The 15,299-nt window shown below is 34.4% G+C and overlaps 1 protein-coding gene and 1 pseudogene across 2 annotated transcripts; both read left to right on the forward strand.

The window, feature by feature from the left end:
• Positions 1-7,736: 7,736 nt before the first annotated feature.
• LOC145561858 (uncharacterized) lies at positions 7,737-11,153 on the forward strand. Its single transcript, XM_081621974.1, has 9 exons — positions 7,737-8,278; positions 8,494-8,698; positions 8,779-8,869; positions 8,946-9,082; positions 9,187-9,430; positions 9,531-9,635; positions 9,746-9,928; positions 10,039-10,243; positions 10,379-11,153. The coding sequence occupies exons 1-9, from the start codon at positions 8,029-8,031 to the stop codon at positions 10,891-10,893; spliced, it is 1,935 nt and encodes a 644-aa protein (XP_081478100.1). The 5' UTR covers positions 7,737-8,028; the 3' UTR covers positions 10,894-11,153.
• Positions 11,154-11,728: 575 nt separating this feature from the next.
• On the forward strand, positions 11,729-15,268 carry LOC145562922 (uncharacterized; annotated as a pseudogene). The gene is made up of 9 exons (XR_014094472.1): positions 11,729-11,998; positions 12,103-12,307; positions 13,043-13,133; positions 13,229-13,374; positions 13,484-13,727; positions 13,833-13,937; positions 14,071-14,253; positions 14,446-14,650; positions 14,754-15,268. The product of XR_014094472.1 is annotated as an uncharacterized LOC145562922 (transcript).
• Positions 15,269-15,299: the final 31 nt, after the last annotated feature.

Genomic DNA, 15,299 nt, shown 5'->3' on the forward strand with positions numbered 1-15,299 from the left:
GCCTTCCAATAATATTGCCTCCCCTTTTTTTATGAATTTTTATTAATTATAATATTTACGAGTAATGGCTTAGTAGTTCTACAAATGTTATTATTGACCATGTCTTTTTTTTTTCTTATTTTTTTTTTTTTTGGGTTTAATGTGTCAAAAAATATTGGTACTTTTCGAGACCTTTATTATTACAGGAAAACAAGCTCTAACTTGAAAAAGATGAAAATAACAAGAATATGATTTATTATTAGTGGGGATTTTGGATTTTGTTGATTTTTGATTTGTACTATTAGTTCTACTAGCTTTTGTGTTTAATTCTTTGCTTGATTTAGTGACGTAGTTGAAATAATTTTAATTTAAACCTATATTGAAAAATAAAATACAATAATTGAGATTGATTAAAAATAGAAATGCAACAGATTTGGATTGATCGATTTGTATAGGTGCTAGTGCTTTTAATTATGATATTTAGTCATATCGTTATTATTTTTTTGGTCTTTTTGGTTTTAGTCATTCTCCGTAAAAGTCTAAACTTATTCAATTAGGGACTCTACTCTCTAGAGTCTCTAAACACCCCCCTAATTTAACAGCAGAGGAGAAAGATTTATACCAAAAAAAAAAAAAAAAAAAAAGAACATGCACCTTTTTTCTTCTACTTTGTTTGGAGATTGAGTAAAAGGTCATGAGGCTCATTACTCGTGAGCATATAATTCCACCTCAAATAGTGGGTCATCTTAACTAGTCTACATCAAACTAACCATAGTTGTGCTTCTATTTTACCAATTTCAAATTGGTTAGGTAATTATTCATCCACATTTCGAGTTACTAGTATAACTGACCAAAGTAATTAAACCACATTGCATAAGAATACGTAAGGTATATCTGTAAATGCACGATTATATTTAAATGCTTGTTTCAATTTGTTTAGGATTGAAATCAAATTTTCATCTCATAAATTTTGCATGATCATATTTGAATGCTTGTTTCAATTTGTTTAGGATTGAAATTAAATTTTCATCTCATAAATTTTGCTCGTCAATGTGGCCAAAAATATGAATCATGGTATTGTTCGGATGGTTGTTAGTTGATTCACTTGTTTTGCTTCACTACTTAGTAATCTTAATCACAGTTAATATTGGATCGATTAGAACTACTAGTTTATAAGAATGTTTAATAATTAGAATAAATAATTGGCTTGACTTTTAATACAGTATTTTAGTTGGAATGGAGTGTATTAGAAGGGTGACACATGTGAGGAAAAATTATATATTGGTCCCTAAGCAAGTTTATTGGGACATTGTAAATTAATTTCGACTAAAGACTCTATCATCAATGTTATATCAAAATTAAATGCAAATTACACATGGTAACACCTCTACCTTCGAATATGAGTATGCATAGTTAGTTCAATTCTTAATACTTGTATAATTATAGGAATAAATTTTTTTTCACTTTATAGGGGTTAATAAATTGATCACAAGATACTCCAAAATTTGTTGAATAAATTTCATGAATATAATTTAGAGTGAATAACATATGTAACTCCGAAAGTAATTGATAGAGAATAAATGGAAAACATAAGTAACTTTCATCATGCACGTGATACAAGCTAAGTAAGCAACTCATTATGTAATGGAGAAAATTGGCCTTGTATATGCATTGGAGCTGCCAAATATTGTTGTAACATGATTTGATGTCAAATTATTTCGTCTCACTTAAGGCCGTCAAAGTGGTTGGAATATTTGGTTAAATGCATTTTTGAAGCTTGTTCAGGTAGAAATTCAATGAAGCTCAACATTGTGGAACCACTAAAGAATAGCTAGTTTAGGTATTTCCCTACTTGCTTGTTATTTTCTGATGTAATGGTTCGTTTCTTTGCCTAATTTTTGGAGAATTTTTGGGTCACCACTCATCAGAGAAAATATTGTTTGTTATGATTATTGTTGGAGACTTGTGTTGGGGTAAGACGTCCCCGAGGCTAGTACTAGGGTGGAGTCCGGATGGCGGTAGTCATGGTCGGGTCATGCTTCATGGTGATCATGTAACTCATGTAACATGACTCATGTTTGCTTGCATCATAGCTAGGAAGAATTAATTTCATCATGAATTGGGGAGTCAAGATTGAGGGAGTATGAGACTATGAGTAACCAAATATTATAAGTGAAGAACAAATATTCATGCAAATACCTACCAAAATACCAACTACATACTATGCAATATTTTACCCTATGCCAAAGGCCCAAAGCTTCCCATAATATGTTACAAACTCTCATACTTAAATACTTCACATAAGTAGGCCCAAAAGTTAATATCAATACAACAATTCAGCCCAAAGGTTTCCAACAAAATCATCTTTGGTGAGAATAGCCAATTAGCTAGAAAAAAATACATTAATGTAAAAATTAATCTGTAACAATAGCAAAAGTTTATTTCAGAATTTTTTTTTTATTTTTTATTTTTTATGTTGTCAGTTGCTTGCTTAATTTTATTTTATACACAGAAATAAAATAGTGGTCTAAGATCTACTGTGAAGCTACAAGCTAAGTTTATCATTGGAGAGAAAAAAAAAATAACATTATTCTAATATTCTTGCATCGAAGGACCACATTACACATGCAATTGCTACAATTGTTATAGCCAACCATTAGGGAAGTTTGTGACTTGAAAGTCTAAGTGGCAACCCACACAACATCTTGTATCAACACATTTGGGTTGCTCTAAATGATGATTAGTACACAAGTCTAAAGATTTGTACTTTACAACTATTTTTGGCGGACAATACTCAATTCTAGTCAAACTATATTTCGTATAAGAAACTGATTACATAGGCACATATTGTTGATTCATGACACAAAGGTATAAAAATCCGAAACCATATGAAACCTCCCTAACAATCACTTAACCCTTCTCCTATTCTCCTTTATTTATTGTCAACAAGCGCCACACCTTCCTCTCCCTACCAGTTCACTACTATTTCACCTTAATACTTACGCTGACATCATGTATAACGTATCTTCTCCTTTATCGTCTTTAATTCGTTCCTATCCAATAATCAAATTTTGGAAATATTAGATATCATTTTAATAACCCAAATTGTAACGGACAGAGATTAACCAATATCCTAACCCTAGTAAATTAATGAAAGGTTTTTTGCATTATTTGATCCAATCCATCTCCTCTCAGACCAATATATAATGCACTCACTCATTCTTCTCTCTTTAATTAGTCTAATACAGTAATTACCTGTCATTAAGACAAATTAAATAAAATGGGGAATTGCCAGGCAACACAGGTTACGGCGGCCGTGGTGGTTCAACATCCAGGAAAAGACGGCAAGGTTGATAAAATGTACTTGCCGGTCAAGGCTAATGAAGTCATGAGATCAAACCCTGGCCACTACGTCGCATTTGTCGTAGAATCACCTAATGTCAGTGGTAACGTTGTTGTGAAACAACAACTTAAACTTCTTAAGCCTACTGACATGTTGCACATTGGTCACGTCTATCGTCTCATCACCTTTGAAGGTTTTTAATTTATTCAAAACTACTCCGTATATCATATCAAATCGTTCAAATCCCTTAATTTTAATTTTATTATATTAAATTGTACGAGTATTATATTTTATTGTTTTTAATTTGTAGATGTTATCAAGGAGTTTACAACGAAGAAATCTGTGAAACTAGGGAAATTGCTCAAGGAAAGTGGTGTTTTGCCTGTTGACAAGGGATCTAGTAATAAACTCGATCAAACCCAGGTAATAATTTTTTATTTAATTCAATAAATTCGTGGTTAATAATTAAATGTGATTAGTGAATAATTCATGTTGATTTTACATTTTTACATGCTGGTCCACATTGAATAATTTTTTGAACAGAATCATATATAGTCGAGAGGACAGCTGATTTATTCCTTTATGAAAAAGCATGTTAATCATGATTTTGTCTGCATACCTTGATAGTTGTGAAATCATTGGATGTTTAGGGATTCTAGGGACCAATCTAAATTGTTTATTGTTCTTGGCTAGTGTTCTTCATGTCATCTCAGGGTTTTAAAATAATATTTATAGGAGTAATATGAAATACTCCATAGGATCATAGGTCGTCATTTTTAACTTTAATTGTACTCACTGTATTTCAAAATGAATAATTGACAAATACTTAATGTACATGATTCATATCGTAGCTCTAAACCATTAAATTTTATTTCACGAAGGCCGTATGAGCAGTGTGACGGGTTATGGTTAAAGAAAAATAAAGTTTAATTGACTCTTATGTGTAGGGAAATGAAGCATTAGTGTAATATATTCGTATTGTTTTGAGCAATTGCAATTTGCAAGGTCCTATTATGCATTGGTCAAGGTAGCACATAGTGTTGAAAGAAAGCGATTACATGTCTATGTTTAATGAAATTACGGGCTTATAAAATTTTGGTGTTTCTTGTGACAACTATTTTCGAATGAGCTTGCCAAATTCACCTAATCGCCTAACAGTTAAGCAACTAATTAGTAGAGGCAAAAGTCTGTTATGTGTGTCGATTTGCTCACTCTTACTTAGCCAAAGGTAGATGTAGTATAGACGAAACTTGTTAAGCAATTAGATTTTTCATTTGGCAATCTCTAAACGATATTTCTGCTCCTTGAGCTACAGAATGCTTCCTACAATCTAGTTATTAAGTGCTTAACTATTCTTGATATATATATTTAATTGTAATATATGTTCCTCAATCTCAAAATGTTTTGTTTTAAACTTTAACTTGGTTATCAGTAGAACATGTTAAGCTGATTGAAAAGCATATAGATTTTCATCATGTAATGCAATTTCCCTTGGAAGGTGCAAAAATGTAACAGAGTACATATTCTAGTGGTGATCACCCGCATCTATATGCTTTGCAGACAGAGAAAGATGGTAACGAGGCTGGGAGCAGCAGCAGCAGGAGCGGTAGCAGCAGGCGAGGAGGTAGACATCATGGCGGTGGGGGGCATTGGAAGCCTGCATTGCAGACCATCTCTGAAGTCTGAAGTTGGGAATTAATCACCCTTTTTTCTCTGCTTGACAAACTACACATTTAATTAGCATCAGTTTGGCTCTATATTTGAACTACAGTCTACAAGACTAAAGTAATTGGTTGTTCCAGTTATTTTGTACTTGTATCATGCAAGTAGTATACTAGTTGTATACTATATTAATATTAAACCTGTTAGTTGTTCTGTATCTTGGAAGATATACTATGTGGTATGTGCTACTTTTGCTGGCCAAACTCAGGATGTCTTATGCTGCTATGCTATTGTTTTCTTCAATTACTTGTCTTAGGAAATTTGTCAGGGTGCGTGATAATTTCAATTGGATTTAGCTTGTGGAGTTTCTAAAAAAATGGGTCAGGCTAAGCTTTTGTATAAAATCTTGTGTCCAACCCGTAAAATAATGTTGGGCTTTCTAGGCTTTTCAATCTGAGATTCGATTTTGAATTAAAATATGTGTTTAGGCTTGTCTAGACTCGTATTTTTTCTGAACCAAGCTGGATTAGGCTAATGGGTTGGGCCTTTGATGATCACCTCTAGATTTAGAACATTTGAATATATGATATGAGTAAGAAAATTTACCTTTTGATTATGTTGTTGAGTGCTAGGCCAGTAAGAAAAACCTTTTGCTTATGCTATTGAGTCCTAGGCCACCTAGGTGGTTAAAATGTTAGTCATTTACGCATAAATTGAACACACATAAAGGATAAACTAATATGACACCTTAGTTATATGTTACGGAGTACCTCCTAACAACAAAATACGAACTTACGAAGTATTGTAAGGAGTATCAAACGAACTTACGAAGTATTGTAAGGAGTATCAATCAAGGGTTTCAAGGCCTTTGTTATCAACATTGAAATTTACTTATAACCCGCGAAAGCTTAAATTCTTACTCCGTAGTCCGTATTACATTTAAGCTTGCTTAAATAACTTTCCAATTGAAATTGTGTTTGTTAATGTTCTGGTAAGAGTGGTAACTAGCGCAAAGGCGTTGCGTACTGATTACTGAAGCTTTCTAAGCCAGGACCCAGCTTTGTAGTTTTAGGTAGTCGATAAATTTAGTGATCAGCACTTGTTTACAGAATTAAAGATAACTGGAGTAAAGAAGAGAGAAAAACAATACTGAAAATGATACATTATTACGTATGATCTACGATTTTTATCCAAAAATAAGTAGAGACACCAGTCACACCACGTAAATTATCCTAATCAAAATGGTATTTATTTTCCCTCTCCTCTCGTCTTGGTCTGGCTAGCTGACCACGCAACATAAATCACTATCTACTAGTGGTGGTCACTTGGTCTTTAAAAAGAATTGAAACGATGTATTCCATTCGTGTAAAATTTGTTGACTTTACAAGTTTTCTATTTTTGAAACCTTACTAGTTGACATTTTCGAGTGAGGGGAGGGTAAGAGAATTTCATCTACAAAGTGGCCTGCAATTAATCCAATTTGGGGATAAGATTAATTTTATTGGTTTGGTTTAACTTCGGTCCAAGCATAACTAGTCTGGTCTTATTAAAATCTAAAAATTTGATCTTTATTCTAGTCCGATTGAATCTTAGATTGTTGATTATGTGAAAATTTGGATGGTACTAGATGAAACCCGTGCGATGCACGGTTTGTTTGAATTTTTAAAAATATATTTTTTTTTATTTATGTGCTAAAATTTGTTACATATTTAGATAAAATTCCTAATATCAAAAGATAATATTTTATATTTAATTAATTTAAACGTAAAAATATCATTCGCCCTTGCGTGGCATTTGAATTAATTAATTCTAAAAGAAATTAATAATCTCTTATTTAATTGGCTATAACTAAAATTTATAATCTTACATGGCGCGCTAAGAAAATTAAATCCTACGTAGCTCTCTAAAAACATCGGGAAAAAACTCCCCTTTATATATATATATATATATATATATATATATATATATATAAAATCTCCCGTCATTGGAGAGTTTTCCGAAGAAAAACGATGAGAGATAAAGTAGAGAGAGAAAAGGAGAGATTTCAAAGCATACAAAGAGAGCAGCTTCGAAACCCCCGAAGAAGAAGAAGGAGAGACGTGGTAGAATGACAAAAATTGAATTATAAAATAAACAAATAAAATAAACTAAATCTCGTGCGATGCACGGTTTGTTTGAATTTAAAAAAAAAATTTATATATATATATATATATATATATATATGCTAAAATTTGTTATGTATTTAGATAAAATTCCTAATATCAAAAGATAATATTTTATATTTAATTAATTTAAACTGAAAAATCTCATTCGTCAATTTTGCTTACATGTCATTTAAATTATTTAATTCTAAAAGAAATTAATAATTTCATATTTAATTGGCTACCACTAAAATTTATTATTTTACCTGGCACGTTGAAAAAATAAAATCCTACGTGGCTCTCTAAAAACTTGGGAAAAAACTCCCCTTTATATATATATATATATATATATATATATATATTAGATTAGATTAGATTCTCCTTATCACACTAGACCAAATGTAACTACTTGTAATAAATCATTTTTATATATATATATATATATATAAAAAAACTTCGATATATCTACGAAAATTAGATAAGTTTATAGTACTATGCTCAGCGAAGATTTTGGTAGTTGAAGAATGAAAGGGCAATCGTACAAATCTCTCTACTTTTCAAGTTTAGCAACGTGGAAAATTACATTGTTTTTTTGAAGTAGTTGGGTCTAATTGTATAAACAAAATCGTGTCTGGTTAAACTCTCCAATAATAGTTGCACATTTTTATTGAAATAAAATTGCATTGGACATAGCTGGCATTATTATTATCCTTTCCCCTTTCCCAGGATAGTAGTAGTTGTTGCCACATTATTATTCATAGAAATACCAACAATTTATATTATATTATACTGTACTATAGTGTAATAATCATTATTAAATCTGTTTCTGGGATTTTCAGATTCAGAATTTTAGCTAGAAAATTGAAGAAGAAAAGCTGCAGAAAGTTTTAGCTTTCTTCAATAATGGTGGATTATCGAAAGATACTGTTGGGTTGGTGTTTGATCAATGTGTTGTTTATCTGGAGTTATAACTCGAGGGCGAGGTCAACGGCAATGGCTGAACCGTTTATGAAATACAAAGATAAAAATCAAGCAGTTGAGGTTCGAGTTCAAGACCTTCTTAGTAGAATGACTTTGCAAGAGAAGATTGGTCAGATGACTCAAATCGATCGTTCTGTTGCTTCTTTTGAAGTCATGAAGAATTACTCTATAGGTAATTTTTAAATTTTTAACTCTGTTTATGTTATTAGTTCTCAATTAGACATGTTAAATGGGTCGGTCATTTTTTATAAAAAAAAATTCGCATTTTGGCCATGTTATATTGGGTTAAGTCGGGTTTTCACACTTTATTATAAGTCTAGTCAAGTTTGGGTCGGTCAATGTCTATATTTGGGTTTTATTTACAAACCATCATTTGATTATAAGCAGGGAGTACGTTAAGTGGGGGAGAAAGTGTGCCTTTTCGAGGAGCAACAGCTCGAGATTGGATAAACATAATCAACGAATTCCAGGAAGGTGCCTTGGCTAGTCGTCTGGGGATACCGATGTTTTATGGAATAGATGCTATTCATGGCAATGCCATTGTATACAATGCCACTGTATTCCCCCATAACATTGGTCTTGGAGCTGCTAGGTAACTTGTTACCAATATGACACGAATTATTATTGATGTTGATCATTGAATATAATGTTAGTTACTTATGCTGAGTGTAGAGATGCAGAACTTATCAGGAAAATTGGTGCCGCGACTGCCTTGGAAGTCAGAGCTACAGGGATTTCATACGCGTTTGCTCCTTGTATAGCCGTAAGAATCTGCACAATTGCATATATATCTGAATCAATATATTTGAAATTGAATGGTGTCTGATAATAATTCTCAGGTCTGCAGAGATCCAAGATGGGGCCGTTGCTACGAAAGTTACAGTGAGGATCCTCAGATTGTGCAGGAGATGACAGATATAATCTATGGTTTACAGGGCGAAAATCCTAAAAAGGGCATACCTTATGTTGGAGGAAGGTATGCATTATATTACATGAAGATATCATTTTCAGAAACACTGTTTCTCCTTGATAAGAACTTCTGCATCAGAATGTTGAAACAGATACATGTATTTGATGCAGGGACAAAGTAATAGCTTGTGCTAAGCATTATGTGGGTGATGGAGGGACAACTAATGGCATTGATGAGAGTAACACAGTTATAGATGCAGCTGGGTTGTTTAAAATTCACATGCCTGCCTACCTTGATGCAATTAACAAAGGTGTATCGACGATCATGGTCTCTTTTTCTAGTTTGAATGGAAAAAAGATGCATGCTAATCGGGATTTAATCACTGGTTATCTCAAGAACACACTCCAATTCAAGGTGACAAATCACTTACATGGCTGACTCACACTAATGCACTGTTTTTTTCCCCAAATATCTACCAATGTGATTCCTCATTAGTATTCTTTTAAACAAGCAGGGGATTGTTATCTCAGATTGGGAGGGACTTGATAGGATGACTACTCCAAATCATGCCAACTTTACAAACTCTGTCTTGGCTGGAATTCGAGCTGGATTAGACATGGTTAGTGGCTTTTTAAGCATACTTCATCATTTCATTATCTTAGCACTTAGTTTTTGCTCCTTGCACCTCAAAGCACCTTCCACAATTGATGATGTTTGTTAAATGTACAGTTTATGCTCCCCTACAATTATACTGAATTCATGGACATACTTACCAACCTGGTTAAGAATGACTATGTTCCTATGGAACGCATTGACGATGCTGTGAGGAGAATTTTGCGTGTCAAGTTTATTATGGGTCTATTCGAAAACCCTATGGCTGATTTTAGTCTTATTAATGAGCTAGGAAGCCAGGTAACAGAGACATTTGCCAAACTGCATATCAGTCCCCTAATCATGTTATGTCATCTGCTGCTTCATTCATAGCTTCCTTTCAGATTGACATTTCAATTTCGATTTTTCAGGATCACAGAAACTTGGCAAGAGAGGCGGTAAGAAAATCTCTTGTACTGCTAAAGAATGGTAAAGAAGGAGACAACCCATTACTACCCCTTCCTAAAAGAACATCAAAGATACTAGTCGCTGGTACCCATGCTCATAATTTAGGTTGTCAATGTGGTGGATGGACAATTAGTTGGCAAGGATTTCTGGATAATAATGAAAATAGAGGTAAACAGAATTGTTGATTTGATTGTGATTTTATGATGACTATCTGATATTTTCTAATAACTTATAGAATGCTTCTATGTCCAAAAGATGAGAATAAACTGAAACATACCTTTTTTTTTTTTAAACATTGTGCAGGAACTACAATTCTGAATGCTGTAAAATCAGCTGTCCACCCAAGTACAGAAGTTATATACAAGGAGGAGCCGGATAAAGAATTCGTGAACTCCAACAATTTCACTCATGCTATCATTGTAGTTGGTGAGCTCCCCTATGCAGAATGGCATGGAGATAGCCAGACACTCACGATGACTGAACCAGGCCCTGCAATTATCAGCAATGTCTGCAAGTCCATCAAGTGTGTTGTCGTTGTTATCTCTGGCCGCCCCATTGTCATTGAGCCTTACATGGACTCCATCGATGCCTTAGTTGCTGCATGGTTGCCTGGTACAGAAGGCCAAGGAGTTACTGATATGCTGTTTGGTGACTATGAGTTCACAGGAAAATTACCAAGGACGTGGTTCAGAACAGTCGATCAACTCCCCATGAATGTTGGAGATCTGCACTATGATCCGCTTTTCCCTTTTGGATATGGCCTAACAGCTAACAATATACGCTTATCAGTTACTAAGTCTGAGATTCAATATGAATGATAAGAATCCTGAATACTTGGCAAAAAAATCTACTATCTCGAAGAAGAGAAGCATTACTATACAGTCTATACTCTGTAGTTCTGTACTGGTTTGGTTACACTTAGGCTAATTGGCCAAGAATACAAAGTCAATGACAGGCTATACAGACATACAGTGACGAAAAAAATAAATTCTTTCTGCATATCTAATTTCACATGTGTATTGTGTAATGCTGAAGATTGCATTTTAAAAAAATAAAGAAGAACATGCACATTATCTTCTTTTGGGGTTCAAAAACCATGATCAGTGTCAACTGAATTTCACTTCAGTGCTACAAGTACTCTGTATGAGCTCGGCATGGATTATGTAATTCCTTTATTTTTTGTAAGCTATGGATACACTAGTTAATGACTATACTATACTCGTTGATGTTGCTTCAAAAATTGTTGTTGATATGCAATTTTCTGACATTGCATTGCACAGCCATGATGTTCCAGAACATGGAGGCTATCCTGCATATTATTGAGACTCAGGGACTAACCTTAGGGGTTAATTTAGCTAATATATCCAAGTAGTCCGGCTAATTGGAATTGCCTTGGGTATTACTGCCCAAGACTTTAACCAATTAAAATAGCTAACATTCACATAGAGACAATCAGTACAGTTTGAAAAATTCCAGATCACTTTTGTTAGCGTGTGAGCCCAATCAATAATAGGACTTAGTTTATTGTATTATTATTTTATTATAAGAGAACTTAGTTCATTGTAAGAGTCATTTTTAAATGCTTGAAGTTCTGCAATTATTGGGAATGTTAACGCCTATATTAGACTAAACTAAGAATTGTATTTCACTGTATTCAAATTTGTGTTTTCCTTGCAAATTTGTAATTTGAAAATCCTCCATTAATGTAGAGTTGAAGTTTTTGTATTTAGGGAGTGATCCAAAATCAAAAGTCAACCTGATCAATGGCTGAAACATACATGAAATACAAAGATCAGCATGAAGCGGTTGAAGTTAGAGTTGAAGACCTTCTTAGCAGAATGAGTTTGGAGGAAAAGATAGGTCAGATGACTCAAATCGACCGTGCTGTCGCCTCCTTTGATGTCATGAAGACTTACTCTATTGGTAACTTTTATCATTGTTATCAAATAAGTTATATCGTTTTCATTCACCTGCTTATGTGAGAGTTAGGGAAAGCTTACTGGAGGCGATATATGAGAATTACGCAGGAAGTGTGCTGAGTGGGGGAGACAGTCCGCCTTTTCCGAAAGCCACAGCTGAAGATTGGATCAACACAGTTAACAAATTTCAGGAAGGTGCCTTGGCTACTCGTTTGGGGATACCGACGATTTACGGAATTGATGCTATTCATGGCAATGCCATCGTCTACAATGCCACTGTGTTCCCCCATAACATTGGCCTTGGAGCTGCTAGGCAAGTTGTTATCCCAGTTTTTTTTCAGTGTTCACTTTTCATGTTTTTAGTTAGCCTTAATTTATATTTATATACTGAATGTAGATTTAACAGTTAATAGGAGTATTCATTATTCGGATTAAAATCAAAATTCAATCTAATATTCCAATCCAATTCAAACTAAATTATTAATTTGATTGGATTCGAACTTTAGATAGGATCGGATCGTATCGGATTGAATTTTTTTTGAAACTTTGGATTTTCGGTTCGGATCGAAGTGACCTTGTTTGGATCTAAAAAACTGAAACATAAAACCGTGATTTTTCAAATAAAGATTGTTTACATTAATTATGTAAAACTATGTTTTTAATTACATTAATCTTAAAACTATGATTTCAATTAGACATGTCAATTTGGGTCAAATTTCAGATCGTTTGGTTCATTACAAAATGTGATAAATGGGTCAAATCAGATCGATTTGGGTCGGATCAGGTTCGGGTTCTCTCTCAGTAAGTCGGGTTAGGAATTGACAGATTTTAATTTTCAATATTATATTAAATCATGTACAACTATGTTCAGGGCACCCCTCCCCCCTAGTATAACACAATAAAGCCCCTAGGACATCATTGCTAATGCAAACATTCATAATGGAATGATGAAACAGCTATATATCTTTATTAATGTACCTCTCCACAACAAAATACTATCTTTATGATGCTGATAGACAAAAATGTTAATTGCTTATGCTGAGTGTAGAGATCCAGACCTTATTAGAAGGATTGGTGCAGCAACTGCCCTGGAAGTTAGAGCTACAGGGATTCCATACGCCTTTTCTCCTTGTGTTGCCGTGAGTATATCACTGCAGAAAGTTCATTTATTTGTATAAGTATCTTTCCAGATGGAAGAAAATTTGTCTGACAAATGGTAGATTATGATTCACAGGTCTGTAGAGATCCAAGATGGGGCCGCTGCTACGAGACTTATAGTGAGGATCCCCAGATTGTGCAGGAGATGACTGAGATAATCTATGGTTTACAAGGAGTAAACCCTAAAGGATCTCAAAATGGCATTCCTTATGTTGGGGGAAAGTATGCAGACTATGCACCATATTACATGAATAAATGACATTTTTCCACTCTCATCTTTCACCTATCAGAACAATCAGTATTTTAACTCGAATCATATATGTTGATACAGGGACAAAGTTGTAGCTTGTGCTAAGCATTTCGTGGGTGATGGGGGGACAACCGAAGGCCTTGATGCAAGTAACACAATTGTTGACACTGCTGAGTTGTATAAAATCCACATGCCTGCCTATCTCGACTGTATCAGCAAAGGGGTGTCAACAATTATGATCTCCTATTCTAGCTTAAATGGAGAAAAGATGCATGCCAATCGTACCCTTATCACAGACTATCTCAAGAACACTCTCCAATTCAAGGTAAAGTAACACTTTCATAGTTAACTCGCGCTATGCACAATACTTATTTCCCAAAAATCCATCGATTTAATTCTCTCATTAATCGGAATTATATTGAACAAGTAGGGACTTACTATCTCTGATTGGGAGGGACTTGATAGGATGACTACTCCTTATCATGCAGACTATACATACTCCGTTTTGGCTGGAATTCAAGCTGGAATAGACATGGTTAGTGTTTTTCAAGCAAACTTTATCATTATCCTCTATCTAGTCTCTGCCTAACATTTACGGCACTAGTAATATTTGCACCTCAAAGATGCCCGTTCTGACATTGCATAATGGTATTATGTTACATTTACAGGTAATGGTTCCTTTTAATTTTACTGAATTTATAGACACTCTTACCAATCTGGTGAAGAACAACTCTATAAGTATGGAGCGTATTGATGATGCTGTGAAGAGGATTCTGCATGTCAAGTTCATAATGGGTCTATTTGAAAATCCTATGGCCGATTTTAGTCTGGTTAATGAGCTTGGAAAACAGGTAACAGCGACATTTGACAAACATGCTTGTACTTGTATATTACAGTGAATACAGTCCCTTAATTGTGTTAATAAGTATGTTCTAAAAAAGTTTAAAGGGAAAATGAAGCATAAGGTTCACATCATAGGGTGTCATTTGCAGGCTTTATTCTAAGTTTCCTTTTAGACTGATGTTTCATATTTTACTATGCAGGCTCACAGAGACTTGGCAAGAGAGGCGGTAAGAAAATCTCTTGTACTCCTAAAGAATGGTAAAGAAGGAGAGAGTCCATTATTGCCCCTTCCTAAAAGTGAGTCAAAAATACTTGTAGCTGGTACTCATGCTCATAATTTGGGTTACCAATGTGGTGGATGGACAACTACTTGGCAGGGATTTACAGGAAATGATGGTACCAGAGGTTAGCTTACTTGTTGAATTGAGTTTAAAACTTTTGATTATTTTCTAAAAATGCCACATAGAATGTTTCTATGAAACATCCCTTTTTTTTCTACATTGAGCAGGAACAACAATTCTGGATGCTGTGAAATCTGCTGTCTACCCAAGTACAGAAGTTGTATACAAGGAGAACCCAGACGAAGATTTCATCAAGTCCAACAACTTCACTCATGCCATCATTGTTGTAGGTGAGCTTCCCTACGCAGAGATGCATGGTGATAGCCAGACACTCAAGATGATAGAACCTGGACCCACTGTGATCAGCAATGTCAGTGGGTCCGTCAAAAGTGTTGTTGTTGTTATCTCTGGCCGCCCCCTTTCCATCGAGCCTTACATTGCCCCCGTCGATGCCTTGGTTGCAGCATGGTTGCCTGGTACAGAAGGCCAAGGAGTTGCTGATCTGCTGTTTGGTGACTATGAGTTCACTGGAAAGCTGCCAAGGACATGGTTCAAAACTGTTGATCAGCTCCCCATGAATGTTGGAGATCCACACTATGATCCTCTTTATCCCTTCGGATTTGGTCTGACAACAAATGCAATAGGCTTATCAGCGACTAAGTAAGAGATTCAATATGAATGATAACACACCAAAATGTTGGACTAACAGCATA

Source organism: Chenopodium album, chromosome 10 (assembly GCF_948465745.1).
Source record: "Chenopodium album chromosome 10, dcCheAlbu1.1, whole genome shotgun sequence".
Taxonomy (NCBI): Eukaryota; Viridiplantae; Streptophyta; class Magnoliopsida; order Caryophyllales; family Amaranthaceae; genus Chenopodium; species Chenopodium album.

Coding starts and splice junctions, on each gene's coding strand:
- LOC145561858 (XM_081621974.1), top strand. CDS start 8,029: ATGGTGGATTATCGAAAGATACTGTTGGGTTGGTGTTTGATCAATGTG. Junction 8,870..8,945: donor CGTTTGCTCCTTGTATAGCC/GTAAGAATCTGC, acceptor AATAATTCTCAG/GTCTGCAGAGATCCAAGATG. Junction 9,431..9,530: donor AGAACACACTCCAATTCAAG/GTGACAAATCAC, acceptor TTAAACAAGCAG/GGGATTGTTATCTCAGATTG.